The 27,120-nt window shown below is 45.1% G+C and overlaps 1 protein-coding gene across 5 annotated transcripts in view; it reads right to left on the bottom strand.

Annotated features, from left to right (window-relative positions):
- LOC141126752 (ecto-ADP-ribosyltransferase 5-like) overlaps positions 1-25,530 on the bottom strand; it is a 102,565-nt gene extending 77,035 nt beyond the window's left edge. For 2 of the 5 annotated variants that reach the window (XM_073612725.1, XM_073612721.1), the window contains exons 1-2: positions 25,333-25,529; positions 8,273-8,358 (exon numbers count right to left, since the gene is read on the bottom strand). In XM_073612725.1, coding sequence (XP_073468826.1) covers positions 8,273-8,326 — 54 coding nt within the window. In that variant the 5' untranslated portion in view covers positions 8,327-8,358; positions 25,333-25,529. Of the gene's footprint in view, positions 1-8,272; positions 8,359-12,742; positions 12,787-19,225; positions 19,411-25,332 lie in introns of those variants that run through there. The other 3 variants (XM_073612722.1, XM_073612723.1, XM_073612726.1) reach the window with 3 other exon arrangements.
- Between the last annotated feature and the right edge of the window lie 1,590 nt (positions 25,531-27,120).

The raw sequence follows: 27,120 nt of genomic DNA, 5'->3' as shown, positions 1-27,120 counted from the left end.
CCACAGGGAGGATTTTGCTCCGTAAGGATACCTGACACCGTGCACTCCACGTGAAATAACAGACTACTAGACTAACTAAAAAAAGTGTTTCCAAATCAAAATCCCAATGAGTCTGGAATGCCCCATACACCCACTCTGCATAACTAATATGGGGGAGGCAGGGTATACTCAGAGCCCTTTCCAACGCCTTGTACAACTCTATATTAAAAGGGCACTGAAGTAGAAAGTGATCCATGGACTCCACCACTCCTCCACTCTCCACTCTCGGGCAGCCCCAATCACTCATGGAAAGAAACTTCAAGTTGCCCTTCACATATAGTTTTCCATGAAAGGCAAGCCAAGCCTGATCCCTAAACTTCATTGGGATTCTCTCCAAATTAATCAATCGCAAACCCACCCCCAAAACCAGGCTTGGACAATCCCTTAAGGCCAGTGGCTCTCAAAAAGCAGAGCTCACGATCCGCTTCTCAAGAAGTTTCCTTGGAAGAGACCTGACTTCTCCTGCTGTTACTTGCCACTGCCGAAGCATTTTCAAACAAGGGGCAACATAAGCCGGAAGCTTATCATGCTTGACCCCCAGGCTTTTCACTGGCCCACCATTTTCCCAGTCTTGCAGAAAGGGCCTAAACCAGGACTGGAAAATACCAACCCACCCAGGCGGTCTCTCTGCCAACATGTTACCAAAATTGTTCTTCACAAACATTAGAGAGAAAAAGACTACAGGGTTGATCATCCCTAGACCACCCTCCCGCCTAGGAAGGTAAGTCAAATTCCTTTTGACAAGGTTTATTTTGTTCCCCCATAACAGCTGGAAGAAACAACTATAGACCCTGGTATAGAGAGAAACTGCCAAAACACAAACAAAACTGACATACAGAAAAATTGAAATCAGGTAAGTCTTGATCAGATCAACCTTTTCCCTCAAAGAAAGCCACCAACCTTTCCAGCTTACCACCTTGGCATTGGCATTCTCCAGCCTGTTCACCCAATTTGCATGACCATAGTCACCTGGGCCAAATTCAATGCCTAGAACTCAAATTTTTTTGTTGGGGCTCCGGGAAGTCATCTGGGAGAACAAAGCTCTCACCTTCCATGCCCATCCAGAAAGCTTCACACTTGTCCTGGTTGACCTTTGAACCTGATGCCTCTGTATACTGCCTTCTAACTGAGACCACCTCCTGCGCCTCCCCATTCCCAGAGACAAAAACAGAAACATCATCAGCATAGAGAACAACCTTCAAAGAAGGCTCACCAGCGATGCCCAAAAGTACCCCATACAATGGTCTACTTTCTAGCCTTCTAATGAAGGGGTCGATTGCAAACACATATAGCAGAGGACTCAATGGACACCCCTGACACACACCTGAGCCGACCACAAAGGGCTGCCCGACCCAACCATTAACCAGAGGAAAGCTTTCAGCACCTACCTTTGTACAAAATATTGAGCCAATCAATGAAACCCCCCTCCAGGCCATATTTGCCAAGGAGGAGCCATAAGTACTCATGATTAACCCGACCAAAGGCCCGATCAGCAAAAATTTACCCCAACCAGCAGTCCTACAACGCTCCAAGTCCTCCCGAACACCTAACTCCGCTGAGAAAGTGCTTCTACCTTGGACTGAGCAGTGCTGGTGGTGTGATAAACTGCCTGCCACTGGTGATAATCGCCAGAAAAAAATCTTTGCCAGTATCTTTCTATCGACATTAATAAGGCTAATGGGATGCCAATTCCCAATCATTGAAGGATATTTACCCTTTGACAGAAGGATCACTGCAGATTGCCTCATGGAGGGAGAGAACCCTCTTGCAAACAACGATTAAAAACCTCTGCAAGGTAGAGAGCCAGGATCGCCTTAAAACATTTATAAAATTTGGCTATCAAACCATCTGGCCCTGGCGTTTTCTTGATAGCTAGTTTATCAATAGCCTAGATTACCTCATCTGCAATGATTTCATCTGTCAAATTCGTCAAAGGAACATTACCTTCCAGACCTGGTGTAGAGTCCAAAAAACCCAACATCCTTGTCCGATTAAGGTTCCTTCCTCCCAGGAGATCGGTATAGTATGACCTGTCAACCTCCAGGATCTGTGACCTAGACTTCGTCAGAGAACCCATACTGTCCTTCAGCCCATTGACCGTCTTAACTGCTACGCTCTGTTTATAGTTCTGGTAAGGATCAGGTGAATGGTAATTCCTGTAATCCCTCTCCTGAACCAAAGAGGCGCTTCACCTCAGAGATCGCCCCAGAATCTCCTCCATTCGAAACAAGGCGGTCAAGTTTCCTCCGCAAACGCTGGTAGGTGATATACTTATCTTGCTGCTTCTTTCTTCCTATGGCCTTGAAAACCCCAACAGTCCGCTGTTTTACAAGCTCCCATCATTCTGACTTGCTGTTGCAAAATTCTAGGATCGTTACCTGTGCTTGAAAAAAATCCTCAAAGGATTGTTTTACTCTCTCGTCTTCCAGGAGGGCCAAATTCAATCTCCAGATACCCCCCCCAGGTGGCATGTCTGAGGCATTCAGAGTCACAGATAGAATACAGTGATAAGAAAACTCCACTGCCCGACACACAGGTGCCGAAAAAGCAGAATCTCCCTTTAAAAAAACCTATCTATCCTACTCTAACTACTACCTTGCTGAATAGTGAACCCGTGCTGTCTGGGCAGTGCCTAATATGTGCATCTACCAGACCTGATTCCCTAACTATGGCATTGAGAAAAAGGGTGTCATAGCCTAGCTTATCTCTGAAACCTCTCCTGTCTTTAGACCTAGTAATGGTGTTAAAATCACCTCCAAAGATAACCTACTGGGCAGTAAAAAGAAAAGGCTTAATCTTTGTAAAGAGGCATTTCCTGTCCCACTTATCTGGGGACCATAGATGTTAATCAGGCACAGGTCCTGCCCTTCACAGAGACGTCCAAGACCATGCATCTTCCAATCTCTACCTCAAATACCCGCCGGCATTACCATACCAGAAAAAAGGACTGCAACCCCGCTGTAAGGCTCAGCCGCAAGAGATCAAAATGAGGGACCACGCAGTGTTAATTTTGGCAGCAAATTTCGATTTAGTTTTAGTCTTAGGACTAAAATGGCATTTTAGTTTTAGTCCCATTTTAGTCTTCTGCAATTGGTTTAGATTTAATCGTATTTAGTCGACTAAATCTCCAGTTCATTTTAGTCGACTAAAATGTCCTACGTTTTAGTCGACTAAAATCTCCAGTGCATTTTTGTCGACTAAAACTCATTTTAGTCGTCTAAAATCAAATGCGTTTAGTTAAATTGTAATGCATTAGTTAACATTTCTCTACAATTTCCAAACTCATTATATACTGCTGAAGTGAAAAATCTAATTTTATTATTTATGGTATTGAGGTATAAACATGCACTACAGACAAGTGTTAATTTTGAAGTCAAATTTCAATTTAGTTTTAGTCCCATTTTAGTCTTTTGACTAAAATGCCATTTTAGTTTTAGTCGTATTTTAGTCATCTCAATTGTTTTAGTTTTAGTCATATTTTAGTCGACTAAAACAGTATTCATTTAGTCGACTAAAATGTTTTAGTCGACAAAATTAACACTGGGACCACGTCTCCACTCCTTCTTTGCCAGATGTATATCGGCCAGACTACTCAGATGGGCCTCTTACAAAAAAAAAAATGTCAACATCAAACTCGCTGAGCAAAAATAAGGCCATATGACGAGCACTTACTGATCTTAAGCTGGCAACATTAATGGTTGCCACTTTTAAGGGAGTGGCAACTGCCATTAGGGTAGTTGAGGCAGCCGTTTCTTAGCCTGACTATTCCCTCTCCCTGGAGAACCAGCGCACTTCGTTGCACCCTGGCACTCATCATCCATAGAGGACGCTGAACTCAACGAGTCCCATTCATCATCATCTGATAGGACCTTAAACTTATTTTCCAAAGGCAAAACCTTAGGACTTAAGGTAACTGTACCTCTTATTTTTTCTTCCTTTTGCCCCTCCTCCTTTTATCCTCCAACCACTTCATATCATCCTTGGACAAACCAGAGTCAACAGTCTCCCCACACCTATCCTCCCCTTCACCCCCCCCCACTCCCCCTTCTTTTATCTACCACTAGGCCAGCCTCTTCACCATCCTCCCCACTCCTCTGCACCCCATGATCCTTAAAGTGGTGTTCCACCCTAAAAAAAAAAAAAAAAAAAAAAAAAAAATGCATGAATGTGCCTAAAAAAAAAACAAAAAAAAAACATTTGGAAATGTTTTTTTTTTTTTTAACTTACCTCTAAATGCCTGTTGCTAGGGGGTCTCTCATAGTCTGCCTCTTTCAGTGCCTGGGCTGGTGACATCACTTCCCCTCGGCACAGGAAGGGCTCGGCTCTGCTCCCTCCCTCTTGCCAATCATCTGGGACCCATTACAGGTCCCAGATGACTGAGCGGCCAATCACGGCACGCGGAGCCGCTCACGCATGTGCAATGGGTGCCTGGCTGTGAAGCCACAGCCCGGCGCCCATAGTTGCAATGCCGTCGCTGCCGAACGGAGGGGGAGACAAGCGGGGCTTCGATCCCCCGCATCGCTGGACACTGGGACAGGTAAGTGTCCAGTTAAAAGTCAGCAGCTGAAGCATTTGTAGCTGCTGACTTTTATTTTATTTTTTTTTAAATGGGAACGCCTCTTTAACAGAGACCCTGCAGCGTTGAGGGAGGGGGACTGGCACAGCACTTGATGCACCTGCCTCAGCACCTCTTGCTGCCTTTGCAATTTTAGAAGACACAGACACAGAAGGATTAGACACATTCTCGGTAACTGAAACCTTACATACAGACTGAGAAGACACTGGACGACATTATCAATTACTTTTAATCTTAACTGTACAGATCATCCCCCGTCCATATTCCCGATCGTCCAAAATCTTTTTTAGGGGGCTCAGGACGTCTCCATACCTCCTCAACCATACTGTTAAATCCCCTTGTGGTATGAACTCATTGCGGACCAAAATTGTGACCATTTTAATGAGTGGCTGGTGTGATATAAGTTTGGGGATGAGCCCTTTCCAGTCCGGCAGGCCCCTACACACGTGTTCATATTTCTCCAAAAATATATCCAAAGACTCCGGACAGATAAAAGACAAATCAAACTCATAGGAACCTGCCGGACTAATCAGGGCGAAGATATCTGCGGGCCTAAACCCCATTTGCGGAATCTTATCCACCACTGCTCTCCTATGTGGTGGGATTCCTCCTCCCTCCCATTTTAATTGAACGACATTCCTCTTTTTAAACAGGGAGGAAGATAAACCATTTCCATGCTCCTTCCCTGCTTGCTCCCCTTCACAGATTCTGTAGCAGCAACACCAGCATAAGTTTTTCTTACACCACCAGCATTTGCAGTCTTGTCCTGCACATGTCCTTGACACATTCAAACCTGCAGGCAGAGAGTCTGAATCAGCTGGGATAGCAGTCTTCTGATTAGCAGAGGCAGGACCCGCCCTTTCCCCCCCGCTCTGAACACACAGCTTCTCTCCTGGGTTCAATCACAATCCTGTCCACTGCAGACTCCTGAAGAGTTGTAGCACTACTGCACCCAGCATCTCCTCCACCATTCACAGGAACAGCTGTTGTGTCTGGTCCAGGCAAAGTCTCCATATTGTCCATGGAGCTCCTCACTGCAGACTCTTCCCCCAGAAGAATTACTCTCACCAGTAACATTTAAATCTGAGGTTTTGTTTCCAGCAGGTAAATCAGACTGTGCATTGTCTATGGGTCTGGGCTGACTGCCTGTAGGACTACAACCCTCAGCAAGCCCATTGCCACTAATAAAGTTCACACCACTATCCTTCACACACACACTGTACCTGCTTGCTGTGTTGTCACCTCTGCGATTTCATGGCTGACAGTTGGATCAGACTTCCCCTTAGCTGCTGCAGACTTCATGGTGGATCTTGTTCTCTCCACAGGTCTTTCTTCCACAGGGTGAGGAACGGTGTCCATCTCCTCATCACCATCCAGGGAAACTGCATCCGGAGGGGATTCCAGCTTGGTGATGAACTCCAGCATGCCAGTACCTTCAACCTCCTCAGATGTTCCATATTGCTGGGGAGTGAGGGGGACAGAGGCCTCCGCCATTGAGGGCTCAGCAGATTCTTGAGGCGTTGAAGAGCTAGGCTCATGTTCCAGGCTCACTTTCTCACTCTCTGCTGAGTCTGTCGGTACCTGGATCTCTTCACTGATTGGGTCACCTTCCATGCAGGAAGTGGCTCCTCTCCTCATGCGGTTGAATCTTTCCTCATTCCTATATTTTTCTTTAAATATTACACTATTCTCCTTCAGATAACTCACTAATTCTTTCTGCTTCCTCACAGCTTGTTCCAAGTCCTTTAACTCAGGTCTCAGAGACGGTCTCTTATTACTGTACACTTTGGCACAAATCAGTTTTTTCTTTCTACATTCAGCCATCAAAACCAACAATTTCTCCTTCCTCCTTCTCAATCCGCTTCAGCTTGCTGACAGTCCTCTGTCTAAACACAGACAGGGACTCATCTCTCCTTGGGCCAGGCCCAGTATCTTCCACAGGCCTACCTAGGGGGCCCCCGCCAGGGTCCTCCACAGGATCCAGCATCCCTCCTGGGGCAGAGAAGCAACTCTAGCCCCTGGTCTCTGGAAGCACAGGAGCTAAGGAACCAGCAACCTCACTGTCACGGAGCAGAATGGCAGTTTCCCACTATCCCTGTGCTGAGTTCCCGGGTCTGTATGCCTGCTGTGCCCATTATAAGGGGTGCCCACCTTTTGTGGCATTTATGAGGGGTCCCCACAATCCCTGTACTGATTTCCTGGATCTGTACGCCTGCTGTGCCAATTATGAGGGGTTCCAATTATCCCTGTGCTGAGTTCCCGGGTCTGTACACCTGCTATGTTCATTGTGAGGGGTTCCCACCATCCCTGTGCTGAGTCCCCTGGTTTTTAAGCCTGCTGTGCCCATTATGAGGGATTCCCACCATCCCTGTGCTGAGTTCCCGGGTCTGTACACCTGCTATGCTCATTGTGAGGGATTCCCACCATCCCTGTGCTGAGTTCCCGTTCCTGTTGTGCCTATTATGAGGGGTTTCCACCATACCTGCTTGATTTTACAAAATGTAATTTATATTATGGAGAATGTAACCATAATACAGAGCAGAATACAACAGAAATAGTCAGGAATTACAGCAGGGAGATCTCACTGTGATAAGATCCAAGATGTATGAGAAGCCAGAGACTGAGGCTGGGTTCACACTGAAGCATGAAGCGGCTCACAGCAGGGGTCTGGTGTGTCCCTATTCACTGTTTCAGGCCTGATTTCAGCCCGAATTGTTGTCTGAATACGGACCTGAAACAGACCGAACCATGCACAGAACCTCTGTGCAATTCGCACCGGAGCCGCTCCGGAGATGTGTGAACCGGCTCCATAGAGAGCCGGTCACAATCTCCTGACATGCGAATTGGATGCGGGAAACCCACATCCAATTCACAATAGTGTGAACCCAGCCTGACTCTGCCTTTTCCAATCCCATCCACAACTGATTCATGGTGGACAGACTCCTGACACTCCTCCCAGTACCCTATATTAAATATCTATGAAGATTTTATATAAATAGCAATAAATACCAGTTCAAAAAGTTATACATTTAGGAGAACACAATTGCCCAAACCCCATTTTGCTTTATTACTTTCGGAAGGAGCAGGGAAGGATTAGAACCCCTGTCAGGTTATTATTGCTGTTTGTGCCCTTGCTGGGGAGATATCTCTTCAGTTCCTGCCATGGTTTAAGACCCCATACATACACACTATTAGCTTTTCTGCTATTTTTTGTCTTCAAATTTACCAAAAACCATATAATATGAGATCAAACCTTAAGATTTTCAATTTGTATGCAATCAGACAGGCCCTTGTACTACACGGTTGTGGTAAATCTGAAGACAAAAATCTGCAGAATATCTAATAGTGTGTATGGGGCCTGCCAGGCCCCTCCCACAGCTCTGCTCTCTGTACAGGCTTATGTACAGCACAGTAATCATGCCAATCTAAGGTCCCTAACTCACATTCATATACTAGGGCCAATTTAGACAGAAGACAATTAACCTACCAGCATGTCTTTAGAGTGTGGGAGGAAACCAAAGTACCCATGCAGGCACAGGGAGAACATGCAAATATTTACTGATCCCGGAGTTCAGCTTTAATGTGAAGGCTGAGGAGCCAGGGCTCAGTTACAATGTGAAATAAAGATTTTAGTAAATGATTTTTTTTTTTTTTTACCTGTGTAAAGGTTAGCAGAAGGAAGAAGAAGCCGGAGACCAGGAGGACAGTCATTGGTCAGATGGATACCTGTAAAAACACAACCTCTGCCCCCAAAAATAAAGTCAGTGGCATTATCCAATCAGATAAGAGTTCAGATAAACAAGGAGGGAAGGATGGGAAGAGGAGTCATGAGATTCCCAAAGTAACAAAAGCACTTAAAGTGACTTTGAGGCCGGGTTCACACTATAACCCACTGCGGATTGCACAGGAGGGCTGTGTGTCCCTGTTCCCCATTTCAGGGACGAATCAGGGCTGATTCTATGCCTGAATTTAGCCCTGAAATGGAGCCAAAGACGCTCAGCGTTTTTTGTGCAGTGCGCTCCCCAGCTGCAACGGAGATATGTGAACCGGCTCCATAGGGAGCCAGTCACATTTTCCTGCTATGCGAATTGGATGTGGGGAAACCCGCATCTAATTCGCATAGGTGTGAACCCGCCTAAAGCTTTTTTTTTTTCTTCTTAATAACAAACACATTATACTTACAGTGCCTTGCAAAAGTATTCACCCCCCTTGGCTGTTTAACTATTTTTTACATTACAGCCTTTAGTTCTGTTTTTTTTTTATCTGAATGATATGTGATGGATCAGAACACAATAGTCTAAGTTGGGGAAGTAAAATTAGAAAAATATATACATAAAACTATTTTTTTAGAAATAAAAAACTGATAATTGGCATGTGCGTATGTATTCACCCCCTTTGTTATGAAGCCCATAAAAAGCTCTGGTGCAACCAATTACCTTCAGAAGTCACATAATTAGTGAAAGATTGCACACAGGTGGACATCATAAGTGTCACATGATCTGTCATTACATATACACACCTTTTTGAAAGGCCCCAGAGGCTGCAACACCTGAGCAAGAGGCACCACTAACCAAACACTGCCATGAAGCCCAAGGAACTCTCCAAACAAGTAAGGGACAATGTTGTTGAGAAGTACAAGTCAGGGTTAGGTCATAAAAAATATCCAAATCTTTGATGATCCCTAGGAGCACCATCAAATCTATCATAACCGAATGGAAAGAACATGGCACAACAGCAAACCTGCCAAGAGACGGCCGCACACCAAAACTCACAGGCCGGGCAAGGAGGGCATTAATCAGAGAGGCAGCACAGAGACCTAAGGTAACCCTGGAGGAGCTGCAGAGTTCCATAGCAGAGACTGGAGTATCTGTACATAGGACGACAATAAGCCGTACACTCCATAGAGTTGGGCTTTATGGCAGAGTGGCCAGAAGAAAGCCATTACTTTCAGCAAAAAACAAAATGGCACGTTTTGAGTTTGCGAAAAGGCATGTGGAGACTCCCAAAATGTATGGAGGAAGGTGCTCTGGTCTGATGAGACTGAAATTAAACTTTTTGGCCCATCAAAGAAAACGCTATGTCTGGCGCAAATCCAACACATCACATCACCCAAAGAACACCATCCCCACAGTGAAACATGGTGGTGGCAGCATCATACTGTGGGGATGTTTTTCAGCAATGGGGACTGGGAAACTGGTCAGAGTTGAGGGAAAGATGAATGTTTAACATCACTTCCTGTCCCAGATACACAACAAGAAGTAGGAGGAAACATTGTCAATGCAAAGGAGCACCCACTTTGACAGCTGTCTCTAAATCAGGTGTCTCAAGTGGAAGATTTTCCATCAGTTCCTGTCCCCAATTCACAACAGCAAGCAGGAGGAAACCTCTCCAAACTGAGAGAAAAACTCCACTTAGAGAGTGTCAAAAAGCAGATATCAACATTGGAAGATATCTCCTTTATTCATGTTTTGGTGACAACTGGACATTTTGGATTTCCAGTCACTTTTTGTGCCAGTTACAGATAGGGTTGCCACCTTTGCTTCAAGCCAAACCCGAACACTTTAGTGGTGCACAACATCTTTTTTTTTTTTTTTTTTTTTTTTTAGTATATGCTATGATTGTAAAAGACAAGACCAGGGACACTTGATTGCCTCAAGGAGAACAGTAATGCGTAGCGCAGTGGGTGTGGCCAAATTGTGAGTGTTATGCATGGAATACAGGGCTCAGCATAATTTACTGTGCAAAATGCAGGGGACAAGAGTGTGGAACGCATAGTAGGAGTCATGAGTACAAAACAAAAAAGAGTACAGCAGTCAGGGGTGTGTAACACGCAGTGTAGGAGTAAGAAGAGCTCAAAATTCCCCCGCAAGCAATACTCTCCTCCATGTTACCCTTTCATCAAATATCCCAACTCCCGCTCCTGCAAAAAAAAAAAAAAGCCAGCTTTTACACCTTCTCTGCATTGTTTTTCAAAATATCTAGAAAAACTACTTTGACGGCATGCTTTTCTGCCTAACAAGTAATCCGTCTGAAACATGTATTTTTAATGGTGTTAGTTAAGTTAAACAAACTAATCTTTATGCTCTTTCTCCACCCCACCAACAAAAATAATTTCTCCCCCTCCCAGAACAATTCCCCCCTCAAAACAAATCTTCTTCCCCCTTCCTCAGCACAAGTCCTCCTCCACTATCGGCAAAATCCCCAGTCCTAGCCCCCCTTCTTGCCCATCCCAGCATTTATCCCTGCCCTCCTCAATTCCCCCTCCTAATAGAAATCCTCTTCCCCAACCTGTACAAACGCTCCTTCCCCCAATAGCCCTCTCGAAATAAATCCTCTACCACCACCAAATCCTACCTCCCAGCACAGCCTCCTATTCCAGTAGAACACCCTCCCCCCAAAAAAAGTGCTGGAAGGGGGGGGTTGGATATGTGCTGGGGGGAGAGGGCTAGTGCTGGAAGGGGGGGGGGTTGGATATGTGCTGGGGGGAGAGAGAGTTAGTGCTGGAAAGGGGGGTTGGATATGTGCGGGGGGGAGAGAGCTAGTGCTGGAAAGGGGGGGTGTTGGATATGTTCTGGGGGGGTAAGGGGTTGGATATGTTCTGGGGGGAGAGGTTGGATATGTTCTGGGGGGGAGAGGGCTAGTGCTGGAAGGAGGGTGAGGTTAGATATGTTCAGGGGAGAGGGCTAATGCTGGAAGGGGGGCGGGGGGTTGGATATGTTCTGGGGGAGAGGGCCAGTGCTGGAAGGGGGGGTTGGATATGTTCTGGGGGGGAGAGGGCCAGTGCTGGAAGGGGGGGTTGGATATGTTCTGGGGGGAGAGGGCTAGTGCTGGAAGGAGGGCGAGGTTGGATATGTTCAGGGGAGAGGGCTAGTACTGGAAGGGGGGCAGGAGGTTGGATATGTTCTGGGGGGAGAGGGCCAGTGCTGGAAGGGAGGTTGGATATGTTCTGGGGGGGAGAGGGCTAGTGCTGGAAGGAGGGGTTGGATATGTTCTGGGGGGGAGAGGGCTAGTGCTGGCAGGAGGTGAGGTTGGATATGTTCAGGGGAGAGGGCTAGTGCTGGAAGAGGGGGTTGGATATGTTCTGGGGGGAGAGGGCTAGTGCTGGAAGGGGGCGTTGGATATATTTTAGGGGGGAGAGGGCTAGTGCTGGAAGTGGGGTGAGGTTGGATATGTTCAGGGGAGAGGGCTAGTGCTGAAAGGGGGGCGGGGGGTTGGATATGTTCTGGGGGGGAAGGGCCAGTGCTGGAAGAGGGGGTTGGATATGTTCTGGGGGGGAGAGGGCTAGTGCTGGAAGAGGGGGTTGGATATGTTCTGGGGGGAGGAGGGCTAGTGCTGGAAGGGGGGGTTGGATATGTTCTGGGGGGGAGAGGGCTAGTGCTGGAAGGGGGGTTGGATATGTTCTGGGGGGGAGAGGGCTAGTGCTTGAAGTGGGGTGAGGTTGGATATGTTTAGGGGAGAGGGCTAGTGCTGGAAGGGGGGCGGGGGGGTGGATATGTTCTGGGGGGAGGGCCAGTGCTGGAAGAGGGGGTTGGATATGTTCTGGGGGGAGAGGGCTAGTGCTGGAAGATGGGGTTGGATATGTTCTGGGGGGGAGAGGGCTAGTGATGGAAAAGGGGGTTGGATATGTTCTTGGGGGGAGAGGGCTAGTGCTGGAAGTGGGGGTTGGATATGTTCTGGGGGGGAGAGGGCTAGTGATGGAAAAGGGGGTTGGATATGTTCTTGGGGGGAGAGGGCTAGTGCTGGAAGTGGGGGTTGGATATGTTCTGGGGGGGAGAGGGCTGGTGCTGGAAGTGGGGTGAGGTTGAATATGTTCAGGGGAGAGGGCCAGTGCTGGAAGGGGGGCAGGGGGTTGGATATGTTCTGGGGGGAGAGGGCTAGTGCTGGAAGAGGGGGTTGGATATGTTCTGGGGGGGAGAGGGCTAGTGCTGAAAGGGGCTGTCAGGTTTCAAATTCATGCCACAATTCTGGCATATGTCCTTTTTCATACCAAAGTGCCCCCCCAGCACATATCCTCCTAACCCCCCTATCACTCCACCAAGTGTACATCCTTTTTGTTTCCTCCTTCCAAAGCCACTCTCTCCCCCTCCTACCTGTCTATCTACAAAGCATAGAAAACTCTGTACAGACCTGAAATCAGCGCATGTTCCTGCTCCCCCCTCCTCCTGTATGTATATACAGAGCTGAATGAAAAGGAGGAGGAGGGGGAGGAGGCAGCTTCGTTCTGCTGTGTGTGAGTGAGACAGGCTGCAGGGATGGCGGGGAGGGGAGACATGCAACAGATGATCGTGCAGACATGTCATTCCTGGTGCAGTCTGGTCTGAAGGATGTGTCCGGCTCTGGAGCAGATGAAAGCACATCATTTGAAAAACCAGACTGTCCGGGAGAAAACCGTGCAGGTGGAAACAATAGTCACAGAGTGCAAATATCTCCAGACAGCAATAAAAATCTGACAAGAGCAATAACCCTTCACAACTTTGTAAGGGCTGGGGTGGTGGTTGTTTGTCACTGTGACAGACTCCTGACACCCCACCTAGTGTAGGTGCCTCCGCCAGAAAGCTGCTTCCTCCACTCTGGAACCCAGGAACCAGGAATTATATCTGGGAATTGCTCCTACTGTGGAAACGCTCATAAATTCAGTAGTGTTAAGACTGCAAGCAATGTAAACGCAGACTGCTGGACAGGTTAATTCGGTTGGTTAGCAGACTGGTTGGCGAGTAGAGCTGGGTATGTTCTTTGGTTTTGTCTTTCATTATATCTGGGAATTGAACCCAAGAACTAGACAACACTAGCTCAGGTGCAAACAGGAACAGCCTTTATTTAACAGAAAACAGAGCAGAAAAAAAAACAAAGAAGACAAGAAAAGAAAGACAAGAAAAAAAACAATAAAAAATTACACATACACATACACTTATATACCACGCAAAATCAAATAAGAGCTTGATAGCTTGATCACAATCGCATTATCCTAAACAATGCCCACCCCAGACAGCCTGGCGCCTACACAGGAGTACTTGGAACAGAGACACCCATACAGTACACTATGAATCATTAATGGGCGATCCCAAGGTAGTGCGGGCAATCCCAGGATACCATTCGATAGTTCCAAGTCTCAAGATGATACAGTCCAAAAAGCGACGTCCTCCAAGGTCAGGGGCCAGAGCGGCAGCTGGTAAAAGGTACCCGGGAGCAGTCCCTACTGTAGCTGAACGAAAGTACCACAGCTACTAAACCCCGGTAAGGTGATGTGGTGCACACAAAGGGAGTAGTCCTTCAAAAATGTAACAAAACAGGAATTATAATAAATAACAGGTGGATGTGGACAGAAAAGGTTCCTTCAGCCAGTGTCTGTGACAACCGTCTTGGGGAAAGGGTTCCTTGTAACCCTAATAGGGGGGGGTCTCCTTAGTCCTGGGTCCGTAGTAGGTGGGAAGGAGCCTGGCCCCCATGTCTCTCCAGGAGCCCAAACCACAGAGGTTCTTGTGACAGTCACATCCTCCATGTTTTCCCATGAACTTGTTGGGTGCTAAGTGCTGGGTCACATGAAAGGCCTACCCTTTGTACAGGCTCACCTTACTACACATGGGGTACCTCTGTTTTGTGTCATCTTTACCAATGCCCTGGGACAAGGCTGAGGCTGCCATGGGGGAATACTTAACCTTAAGGTGGACCTCTACTCTTAGAGATGAACTTACACCATGAATGGTGATCAATGTACATTTTCATTTTGGAGGGACACGCTGAGCCAATGTCCACATCCACCTGTCTAGCATTTCAACTACAAACCCCAGTAGTAGAGCGGGCTGCATATGTGCACTCAGCGTAACTCGTGAACCTATGTACCTCTGTACAGGATGGGAATCTCTGCAATGCAAGCTGTTCACGTTGCTCTGGGAGACAGACCACTGGTGGAAGGAGTGTCAACAACAACATCTCTCACTGTTAGAGGCCATTCCACCTATAGCAGGTACACGCTACTGACAGGCTGCTTGTTACACTTCCATTACCCTATGTAACCACTTCTGTCTTCACACTATTCCACCCCACACCAATGTCTTCATACCCCAATGTGTTAGACCCACTTGGTGAACTATGTGTGCCGGTTACTCTCAATACACCTCTTTAGCAACTTCAGATGAGCAAAGTTTAAATACTTTACTTGGAAAAAGTGCAAAAATAGACAGCTTAAGAGATAACGGCATTATTATTTCCTTATTCCCTAACTATAACTACAGGCTTGTGTGCTGCCCCGGCATACCTGCAAAAGGTGTAATCCAGGAATCATAGTCCTTCAGAGGCATATCTCCAGCACTGGTGTCTTCAGTGCGAACCCCAAGTTAAAAGTCTCTACAGGCAGGCGGTAGTGAGCAACCTTCTCCTGCTCCCATGGGTCTCATCGTCCGTCTCCCTCCTCTACGGTCTTGCAACCCACAACTGTGCTGGAATTCTATTGAACTCTCCGGGTATTATCCCCTCTTCAACTGTCTCTAGAGGACAACCGCTTTTACCAGACTGCCGTGCCACTTTATAAGATACAGGACAAGTGGGCCGGTCCCAGAGCAGAACCCACCAAAAAGACCAAGGAATTCTAAAGAGAATTAACTTCTACCTCCTCGGGCCAGGACAATACCTAATGGACTGGTTCAACCTGCTTCAACACAAAAAGAAAGGTTTGGCTTTAGAGTAAGGCATGCTAAAATGACACACAAGCACACAGGCAGGAGTGTATGGAAGAGTCCTGTGGCCATCTTAAAAGTTTTTTTCTTACAGAATTGTTTGAAAGTTAGAATCCAGAGGGTTATTGTAGAAAAAAAGGATTTTGCCCGCAGTAGGGCTTTAAATTTTACAGATCTGGAACTGACATTGTAGTAGCATATCCCGTATGATAGATTATTTTTCAATGACCTTCAACACCAAAAATGCAGATTTAGAATTTGGTGCTCGCTTCCAGCACAAGCTCTGGTGTGCCTATATGTCTTAGAAGGCATGCCTCCCTAATGCCAGCTCTATATTATGCTGGCATCAACAGGGTAAAGGCAACATTTAAGTTTCAGGTGGAATGGAGAGGCATTAGATGCCCTGCCAGGTTTTTATTGCTGTCTGTGGCCCTATTAGGGTGACCCCCCCTCTCTATTTGTCCTATTTACCCTTAACATCAAATATGAAAGAAAATTTAAAATGTTGGGTTGTCACAAGAACAGGCATAGTGGGGGAATCTTCTAATGGGGACACTAGTTCTGGTGACATCCATGGATTCCCTCACTTTGGAGGGATTCTCTTTTACTTCTCTTTCACTTCCTCTTGTGACTATGTGACAGGAAGTGAAGGGAAATCTCCCCAATGGGACACAGATGGCAAAAAAAACCCCAAAAACTACATGACAGGGGTTATAACCCTCTCTTATTCTATCCAAAATTAAAGATGTATATTTTGCCTATAGTTCGACTTTAAGACACATTGAAAAGCATAACAATAATAATAATAATAATAATAATAATAATAATAATTATAATATAAATAATACATATATATAATTAATAATATTAAATAAAAAATAAAGAAACATACAATCCCTATAAATACAGTAGTTAAAAATAAAAGTAGATCCCTTATACAGTGCATCCGAAAAGTATTCACAGCGCTTCACTTTTTCCATATTTTGTTATGTTGCAGCCTTATTCCAAAATGGATTAAATTATTGATTACTTTCCTGAAAATTCTGCAAACAATACCCCATAATGACAACATGAAAGAAGTTTTTTATTTTTAATAAATTTGCAAAAATTTCAAACAAACAAAAAACTTCCCATGTACGTAAGTATTCACAGCCTTTGCTCAATACTTTGGTGAAGCACCTTTGGCACCAATTACAGCCTCAAGCCTCTTTTTGAGTATGATACTACAAGCTTGGCACACCTATTTTTGGGCAGAATTTCCCATTCTTCTTTGCAGGACCTCTCAAGCTCCATCAGGTTGGATGGGGAGCGTTGGTGCACAGCCATTTTTAGATTTCTCCAGAGATGTTCAATCGGGTTCCAGTCTGGGCTCTGGCTGGCCACTCAAAGACATTCACAGAGTTGTCCCATAGCCACTCCTTAGTTATCTTGGCTGCGTGCTTAGGGTCATTGTCCTGTTGGAAGATATCTAGTCTGAGGTCCAGAGCGCTCTGGAGCAGGTTTTCATCAAGGATGTCTCTGTACATTGCTGTTTTTCAGTGCTTCACTGTAGGGATGGTATTGGCTAGGTGATGAGCGGTGCCTGGTTTCCTCCAGACATGACCAGTGGCGTCTCCAGCTTTCATATTTAGGGGGGGCACATGGGGGGACAGGGACAAAAGTAGGGGGGCAACTATAAAATAGATAGATAGATAGATAGATAGATAGATAGATAGATAGATAGATAGATAAATATATACTGGGGCCCTTTACTACGACCCCACAATGGCCCTTTCACATGTTCTGCAGTGAGCTCCCTTCCTACTGTATTGGGGCCCCCCAGGGTGGCAGAAAACAAGATATATATGTCACCAGCATACCAAAAAAATATAAGGATCCAAAGCAGTAGGAGAACTATCAGGGTTACAAAGGTTGTCTTGCCTCCGGGCCCTGGTGTTCTGCCACTGTGGGGTTCCCCTGCCTCCTCTTGCTGTCCTGCCCCTGCTATTGACTGCTCTGGTCTGTCATCTCTTGGAATTTACAGGCTGGTTCTCCTGTCCTAAGGATGGGAGAAATCAGTCTGTTTTTTCAGTAACTGAGAGTCCTGGTGGAGTCCTTCCTGCAACTTGCTCTTCTACCTGCCAATGAGGATGCAGGGGAAGGAGCAGATCAGGCGGCCGTGGTTGTGTGAGCGCTCACATTATGCAGTGTCAGCATGCAGAGGGAGGGGGAGGAATCACCCGCAGGAGCTGACTGGGGACTCTCTCCCTCTTAGACATTGATTTTTTGTAAAAAAATATTTTTTATTTTTTTTATTGAGGGGGGCACATGGTGGGGCACAGCATAATGTTGGGGGGGTCAGGGCCCCCTCTGTCGCCCCCTAGGGACACCATTGGACATGACACTTGCCATTCAGGCCAAACAGTTCAATCTTTGTTTCACCAGACCAGAGAATTTTGTTTCTCGTGGTCTGGGAGTCCTTCAGGTGCCTTTTGGCAAACTCCAGGTGGGCTGCCATGTGCCTTTTACTGAGGAGTGGCTTCTGTCTGGCCACTCTACCATACGGGCCTGATGGGTGGAGTGCTGCAGAGATGGTTGTTTTTCTGGAAGGTTCTCCTCTCTCCACAGAGAAAACGCTGGAGCTCTGTCAGAGTGAGCATCGGGTTCTTGTTCACCTCCCTGACTAAGGTCCTTCTCCCCCGATTGCTCAATTTGGCCGGGTGGACCGCTCTAGGAAGAGTCCTGGTGGTTCCAAACTTCTTCCATTTATGTATGATGGAGGCTACTGTGCTCATTGGGACCTTCAATGCTGCAAAAATGTTTCTGTACCCTTCCCCAGATACAATCCTGTCTCAGAGGTCTACAGACAATTCCTTGGACTTCAAGGCTTGGTTTGTGCTCTGATATGAATTGTTAACTGTGGGAACTTATATAGACAGGTGTGTGCCTTTCCAAATCATGTCCAATTAAGTGAATTTACCACAGGTGGACTCCAGTTAAGTTGTAGAAACATCTCAAGGATGATCAGTGGAAACAAGATGCACCTGAGCTCAATTTTCAGTGTCATGGCAAAGGCTGTGAATACTTTATTATTATTTTAAATACATTTGCAAAGATTTCAAACAAACTTCTTTCACGTTGTCATTATGGGGTAAGGGGTATTGTTTGTAGAATTTTGAGGAAAATAATGAATTTAATCCATTTTGGAATAAGGCTGTAACATAACAAAATGTGGAAAAAGTGAAGCGCTGTGAATACTTTCCGGATGTACTGTAGATAAATAAAAATAGATACCCTATACTGTAAATATATAAAAATAGCCTCCCTATAAATAAATAAAAATAGACTCTGCATAAATAAATACAAATAGATTTCCTATAAATATATAGAACTATAAATAAATAAATAAATAAATAAATAAATAAATAAATAAAAATAGACTCCCTATAAATAAAAATTGACCCCTATAAATAATTAAAAATAGATTCCCTATAAATAAATAATAATAGAAAACAGATTCCCTAGAAATAAAAATAAAAAATGTATTCCCTATAAATAAATAAAAATAAAAATAGGCTCCCAATAAATATATACAAATAGATTCTCAATAAATAAATAAACGTAGATTCCCTATAAATAAATAAAAATAGATTCCCTATAAATATAAACCTAAAAATAGATTCCATATAAATAATTAAAAACAGAGTTGCTATACATAAACAACAATACAAATAGATTCCCTATAACTATATAATAAAATAGATTCTCTATACATAAAAATAAAAAAATTGTTTCCGGACCACGGCTGAAGAGGAGAATTCTTCAGATTCCAGCAGATCCTCCACCTCAGTATGTACAGATAATAGCCGCCCCAGAGCAGGAGACACTGACCTTTTTCCCCCTGACAGTCCTTCCACCCGCAGCCCAGCCAAATTTAAAAAGGCTAAGGGAGACTTACAGAAGGGCTCAGATATGGAGGAGAGTGCTGCAGAGCATTCCACCCAGATGCCTCCAGAACAGTTTCCTTCCTTTTCACAGCCAGTGTCAATGACAAACATGAAGGAAATGCTGATATCTCTGAGAGATTCCTTACACATTGACATGGTAAACATGCTGAGACCTGTCAATGCTTCTGTTCATGATCTGCAACAAAGAATGTCACATGCAGAGCATTAAAATGAGGATGCCTTTTCTCCCCATAATAACCTGATGCATACAAGGATCAACAAAATTATATTCAAAAAATGGCAGCAAAATTAGCAGATATGGAAGATCACTCCTGCAGAAATAATATTAAATTTTGCGGTACCGCTGAATCCACTTCTGCAACTGACTTAAAAGGATTTCTGCGTCAATTGCTATGTACTCTTGTGCCTGATGCGAGTGACATGGAACTGATAATAGATAGAGCACACAGACTGCCCAAACCGACCTTCCTTCCAGATACGGTGCAGAGAGATTTGCTAGCTAGTATACATTATTATCACATCAAAGAGGATGCAATGCGTGCAAAGAGAAAGAACCCTCACTTAAGTGGGCAATTTGCGGACATTGCGCTGTGCACAGATCTATCTCAGGCTACTATACAGCACAGGAAAAAGCTCCTTACTATCACAAAGGCTCTAAGAAACAACATCACCGACAGATGAGGGACCCCGTCAAAGTTAACAGTGTCATATCTAGACAAAACGGTCAACATATTCTCATTGGAATCCGGTCTCAGACTTCTTAAAGAATGTAAGATTCTCCCAGCTGAAGCACCACCAGAGAAACGGCCTTAACCAACTAAACTCATAAAAAGAATTGAAGATAGGGGAAGTGTTAAGAAGAGAGTGGGACTAAGTTTCAATGGACATTTTACCACTTCAGCCCCGGAAGAATTTACCCCCCTTCCTGACCAGAGCACTTTTTTGCGATTCGGCACTGCGTTGCTTTAACTGACAAATGCGCGGTCGTGCGACGTCGCTTCCAAACAAAATTGACGTCCTTTTTTTCCCCACAAATAGAGCTTTCTTTTGGTGGTATTTGATCACCTCTGTGTTTTTTATTTTTTGCGCTATAAACAAAAAAAGGCGACTTTTTTTTAAAAAACGCATTATATTTTACTTTTTGCTATAATAAATATCCCCAAAAAATATATTTTTTTTTTTTTCCTCAGTTTAGGCCGATACGTATTCTTCATATTTTTGATAAAAATAAAACATTGCAATAATTATTGATTGGTTTGCACAAAAGTTATAGCGTTTACAAAATAGGGGATAGTGTTATGGCATTTTTATTATGAATTTTTTTTTCACTAGTAATGGTGGCGATCAGCGATTTTTATTGTGACTGCGACATTATGGCGGACACATCGGACATTTTTGGGACCATTGTCATTTATACAGCAATCAGTGCTATACAAATGCACTGATTCCTGTGTAAATGACACTGGCAGTGAAGGGGTTAACCACTAGGGGGCTAGGGAGGGGTTAAGTATGTCCTGGGGAGTGTTACTAACTGTGGGGGGTGTGGCTACTTGTGACACGTCACTGATCTCTGCTCCCAATCACAGGGAGCAGAGATCAGTGACACTGCTGATGTTTGTTTACATTAGTATCTCCCCGTTCGTCCTCTCTGTGAGGCGATCACGGGTATCCCTGCGGCGATCGAGTCTGCGGAACCCGCGACCCGACTCGCGGAGCTCCCGGCCAGCGCGCGCATGCAATGGCACGGCGGCAAATTCAAAGGGACGTACGGGTATGCCCATTTGCCCAGCCGTGCCATTCTGCTGACGTACATCGGGGTGCTCCGGACGGGAAGGGGTTAATCAGAATAATTTTCTGAGCTGAAATTGTCAGTATCCGTCTCTGCTTCCGCAGCTACTCTTTTTTGTCCGTCATCACAATTAGGAACTTCTAAAAACTTAAGGTTTGACCGGACCGGTTCTTGTTACAATAGCAGCACAGCACCTCCTAAAGGAAGAAATGCATACTGTTCTTGCATTGGAGGGTTCAGTTTGTTACCCAGGACTTGCTTGTCCTCACTCAGTGCACAGAAATTAGAATAATCTGATATCATACATTTTTTTTAGAAATGATTTGGAAAATATTTGAAAATATTTTATTCATTGTGTTAAAATAAAATATTCCACATTTTTTTTTCTTTTTCAATTTTTCCAATCTTTTGGAAAAAAAACAAAAAAGCCTTCAGGAAAAAAACAGAACTAAAACTTTTTTTTTCCAAATGTTTCTGTTTTTTTTCCGGGCTTTCACATCTCTAGAAAGAACAGGCCCGGAACAAAAAGGGAACCGGGGTTTAGGGCCCACATGATTGGGGGGGTCGCGGGGTAGGTTGCACAGGTTAGTTCCTGCAAAAATGTGCAGGTCAAGGGGTGGGGGTGTATTTTCACTGGACAATAGCAGAGCTAGGAGGTGCGGCCTGTGTACTGATCGTTCCCGGGGGGCGGGGGTTAGTCTCAGTAAGGGGGCAACAGGAGAAGAGGCAACATCACAGAGAATTTTATTTCTCTGTATTTAAGCTGTGTGGTTTGTTTAACCGCTTCAGCCCCGGAAGAATTTACCCTCTCGTACAACGCTGTACCCAAACAAAATGGACGTCCTTTTTTTTCCCAGAAATAGAGCTTTTTTTTGGTGGTATTTGATTGCCTCTGTGGTTTTTATTTTTTGCGCTATAAACAAAGAAAGAGCAACTATTTTGAAAAAACACAATATCTTGTACTTTTTTGCTATAATAACGATATGTATTTTTCTACATATTTTTGGTAAAAAAAAAAAAAAAAAATCGCAATAAGCATATATTGATTGGTTTGCGCAAAAGTTATAGCATCTACAAAATAGGGGATAGATTTATAGCATTTTTATTATTATTTTTTTTTTACTAGTAATGGCAGTGATCTGCGATTTTTATCGTGACTGCGACATTATGGCGGACACATTGGACAATTTTGACACATTTTTGGAACCATTGGCATTAATTAATACAGCGATCAGTGCAATTAAAAATGTCACTGACACTAAAGGGGTTAACACTAGAGGGTGGTGAAGAGGTTAACTGTGTTCCAAGCTAGTGATTCTAACTGAAGGGGGAGGGACTAACTACAGGAAGTGACAGATTGTGGTTCCTATCCAATAGGAAAATACGATCTGTTTGCACACACTCGTCCCTGTTCTGTGTCTCCAGCTCACGATCGCTTGTGGCCAGTGGTCATCGCGACCGTCGGCCGTGAGCATCGGCACCCCCGCTATGCATCGGCACTACGCGCCTGCTATCCGGACCCCTCAAGCCTTCGTATAGCTACGTGGTTTCGCGCAGGGTAGCCAACCTGGCACAGTATAACTACGGCGGCTGGTCAGGAAGCGGTTAATGTTCTGTTTTATTGTTTTAGGTTGATTGGATGCAGGGGTCTCTGGTTCGTGAAGGTCGGAATGGTGGAAGGTATACAATATTGGTGTGGAACGGGTTTGTCTTATCTCAGTATGGGTACCTTCACTATCTGGAAATAATGGGCTATCAGTCATTGGGCTGCATTGTGCAAGAAGGTGGCAATAGTTTGTCCCTGAGCTGGTGGGATCGCAGCTAGAGGCCAGGATGCTGAGGTGATGGTGGTACAGCCGATGCAATCGAAAACCTTCCTTCATGAACCTCAGACATAGTAGTCACATACTTACGAACTGTCCCGGATTTCCCGGGACATTCCCGGGATTTAGACTCTTTTCCCGATTGTATTGTTTCCCGGGAAATGTCCCGACAAATCCGGTTTTTCACAAATTTTCGCTAGAGGTCCGCGGCCAGCGGAGACATTGTCTCCGCCAGCCGCCATTTTTAAGAAGACCAGGAACACGTCTGGGGGGCTAGACGGAGCTCCTGCGTCGCCGCCCACCCTCCGCCCCGCCTACCCCCCGCCCCGCTGCCAGTCTGTTATGGAAAGGGGCGGGGGTTCTATTATAACCATGCGGCCGGCGGAGGGAGACGCTATTTTGTATACCCCCTCTGTTCTGCAATGGTGGCGGAGGACACCTGATGTAAGGTGGGGCACCGCTGGGGACATCTGATGTAAGGGGGGCTCCACTGGGGACATCTGATGTAAGGGGGGCTCCACTGGGGACACCTGATGTAAGGGGGGCTCCGCAGGGGACATCTGATGTAAGGGGGGCACCGCTGGGGACATCTGATGTAAGGGGGCTCTGCTGGGGACATCTGATGTAAGGGGGGGCTCCGCTGGGGACACCTGATGTAAGGGGGGGGCTCCGCTGGGGACATCTGATGTAAGGGGGGGCTCTGCTGGGGACATCTGATGTAAGGGGAGCTCCACTGGGGACACCTGATGTAAGGGGGGCTCCGCAGGGGACATCTGATGTAAGGGGGGCACCGCTGGGGACATCTGATGTAAGGGGGCTCCGCTGGGGACATCTGATGTAAGGGGGGCTCTGCTGGGGACATCTGATGTAAGGGGAGCTCCGCTGGGGACACCTGATGTAAGAGGGGGCTCCGCTGGGGACACCTGATGTAAGAGGGGGCTCCGCTGGGGACACCTGATGTAAGGGGGGCTCCGCTGGGGACATCTGATGTAAGGGGGGGCTCTGCTGGGGACATCTGATGTAAGGGGGGCTCCGCTGGGGGCACCTGATGCAAGGACGGACTCTGCTGGGGGCACCTGATGCAAGGACGGACGGCAGGTGACATGCTCAGGGATCCCACTGATTCGGCATTATGGTGAGTTGAATGATTTCATTTTATATTACAATGTAATAATAGAAATAATGCACTTCAATCATCCTGACACCATAACAACCATGGTGCCGGGATGATTGAAGTGCTAACACCAGTTGTTTGGAGTATCTTTATCTGCTGAGTGTTAAACTTTCTAGAATACACATATTTCTATTGTTGTGTAGGATCTGGGGCTGCTGTCCCTCCATCCCTCTCCCCCCCTTTCTCTCTCCATCCCTCATTCATCTCAGACTCTAACCACACCCCCTTTGAGCCACGCCCATTTAAGACATGCCAACTAGTTTGCATAAACCACGCCCATTTTTCACATCGGCACATTTTTACTTTCCCCTGTGTCATGCCTACAAACGCATGCCCCCCCCCCCCCCCCAACTATAACAAGACTCCGCCTATAGCCAAAAAAGGGTGAATCTGAATCTTCTATGAACCTTTGGATTAAAACATCTACTATTAACATGGTATATAGCTTCTATTTGTCTACTTAAAATGTACTACCTTCTCATAATAAGACATAACTTTTATGGAATGAATCAGTCACAGCGGACTCCAAGATAATATAATAAATAAAAATAGACTCCCTATAAAAAATAAAAATAGATTCCCTATAAATAAATAAAAATAGATTCCCTATAAAATAAAATAAAAATACCCCCTATAAATAAATAAATAGAAATAGATCCCCTATACATAAATAAGAATAGACTCCCTATAAATAAAGAAAAATTGATTCCCTATAAATAAATAAAAATAGATTCCCTATAAATAAATAAAAATGTACCCCTATAAATAAATAAAAATAGATTCCCTATAAATAAAGAAAAAATAGATTCCCTATAAATAAAGAAAAATGTACCCCCTCAAAAGAAATGAAAATAGATTCCCTATAAATAAATCGAAAAAGACAGATTCCCTATAAATAAATAAAAATAGATTCCCTATAAATAAATAAAAATTGATACCCTATAAATAAATAAATAAATATAGATCCCCTATAAATAAATACATAACAATAGATTCCCTATAAATAAATAAAAATTGACCTCCAATAAATAAATAAAAAAACAGATCCCCTATAAGTAAATATAAATAAATAAAAATGTACCCCCTATAAATAAATACATAAAAATAGATTCCCTATAAATAAATAAAAATAGATTACCTATAATTATATAAAAATAAATTCCCTATAAGAAAAAAAAAATTCCTTTTTTTTGTGGACGAACACAAAAGTGTAGAGAAATTGATGAGAGAGGAAGGAAGAAGAGAAGACTGAAGGATGGCAAGGTTTAGGTTAGGCGGGGACATTAGAAAGGTGACTTTTGTCTCTCTCACCTGGTGGGCACTGCCCGGGCACCCTGATCTCACTTTCCTATTGCAGAGACGAGCTGTAAATAACAATGGATAAACTTTCTTCCTGAGCCCAGTCTATTTATAGGGCGAGGACCAACTGTACCAGCACAGCATAACGTGCCAGAGCGACACGGGATCAGACGCCAGAAATTGTGACATTTCACATTGCGACAGCACACTGACCCCCTCCCTCCCCGACACTCAGCTGACTTCCTTTGTAGGATTTCTCTGTGAACTTTGATCAGCATGGCTCTGCTGAATAATGAAGATTTCATCACCAGAAGATCAGACATGTAGATCCAGGCATGTCTGGGGACCACAACACGACATAAATCATTAACTCATTATAGTCCTAATAAAATGATATAAAACAATTCTCTGCCACACACGGTCAGGATTTTGTCGGAAAAAGATATGATGGCTTTTCCGACGGGATTCCGCTCAAGCTTGCCTTGCATACACACGGTCACACAAAAGTTTGCTGAACTATCGACCGTCAAGAACGCGGTGATGTACAACCCTACGACGAGCCGAGAAAATGAAGTTCAATGCTTCCGAGCATGTGTAGGAATTTTGCGCATCGGAATTGCTACAGATGAATGCATTTTCGGATAGGAACTTTTCCCGACCGAAAAATAGAGAACCTGCTCCCAATCTTTTACTGGCTGGAATTCGGCCAGCAAAAGTCCGATGGAGCATACACACGGTCGCATTTTCCGACCGAAAGCTCCCATCTTTTGCTGGCCAAATTTCCGATCGTGTGTACGTGGCATAAGGCTATGTTCACATCTAGACTCTTGAGAATACACATTTTTGTGCGTGGTTTCTTGTGCGCGTTTTCGTGCGTTTCCGCACTACATGCATAGGACAGCTCTTTTCATTTCAATGGACAGATCTACACATGACAAACGCACCAAAGAAGCTCATGTACCTTTTTCGGGGCATTGAGATTTATACTTTTTTTAGTCACTTGGCACATTTAGTACGTACCTCCCTCAGGGCTTGTTTACACTTGCAATTCGGGGCAGTAAAAAACACATATTTGAGCTGCGTTTTACCACCCCCAACTGCTCCCACGTAGAGTCCTTTCACACTGCTGTGCTGTGGTTTGGCTGCTCCCCTCCCCCATTTATATCACTGCCAAATCAGTCTTCCTAATGCCGCATACACACGGGCAGACTTTTTGTCCGGACTGGTCCGACGGACTTTCCGACGGACTTCCGACGGACTTTTGAACCATTGGACTTGCCTACACACGATCACACCAAAGTCTGATGGATTCGTACGTGATGACGTACAACTGGACTAAAATAAGGAAGTTGATAGCCAGTAGCCAATAGCTGCCCTAGCGTCGGTTTTCGTCCGTCGGACTAGCATACAGACGAGCGGATTTTTCGACCGGACTCAAGTCCGTCGGACAAATTTGAAACATGTTCCAAATCTAAAGTCCGTCAGATTTTTGTCCGAAAAAGTCCGCTGCAGGTCCGATGAAGCCCACACATGGTTGGATTGTCCGTCGGACCAGTCCAGTCGAAAAGTCCACCCGTGTGTGTACACGGCATTAGACTGACTCCTCCAATACATGGACCTTTTAACTTCCAGTGAATCCACTGCTGCAAGGACAAGTTTTCCTTCTAGTAACATCATCAATAAAGGGACTTTTCTTTTCTTCCAGTGACTCCACCAAAGCAGGGACATTTCTTCCTTTTATTGACTCCACCAACGCAGGGACATTTTTTCCTTTCAGTGACACCACCGATTTAGGGAGAT

The sequence above is a fragment of the Aquarana catesbeiana genome, linkage group LG02 (assembly GCF_042186555.1).
Source record: "Aquarana catesbeiana isolate 2022-GZ linkage group LG02, ASM4218655v1, whole genome shotgun sequence".
Lineage (NCBI taxonomy): Eukaryota > Metazoa > Chordata > Amphibia > Anura > Ranidae > Aquarana > Aquarana catesbeiana.
The sequence above is the reverse complement of the archived record's forward strand: the minus strand, read 5'-3'. Positions and strand labels throughout refer to the sequence as shown.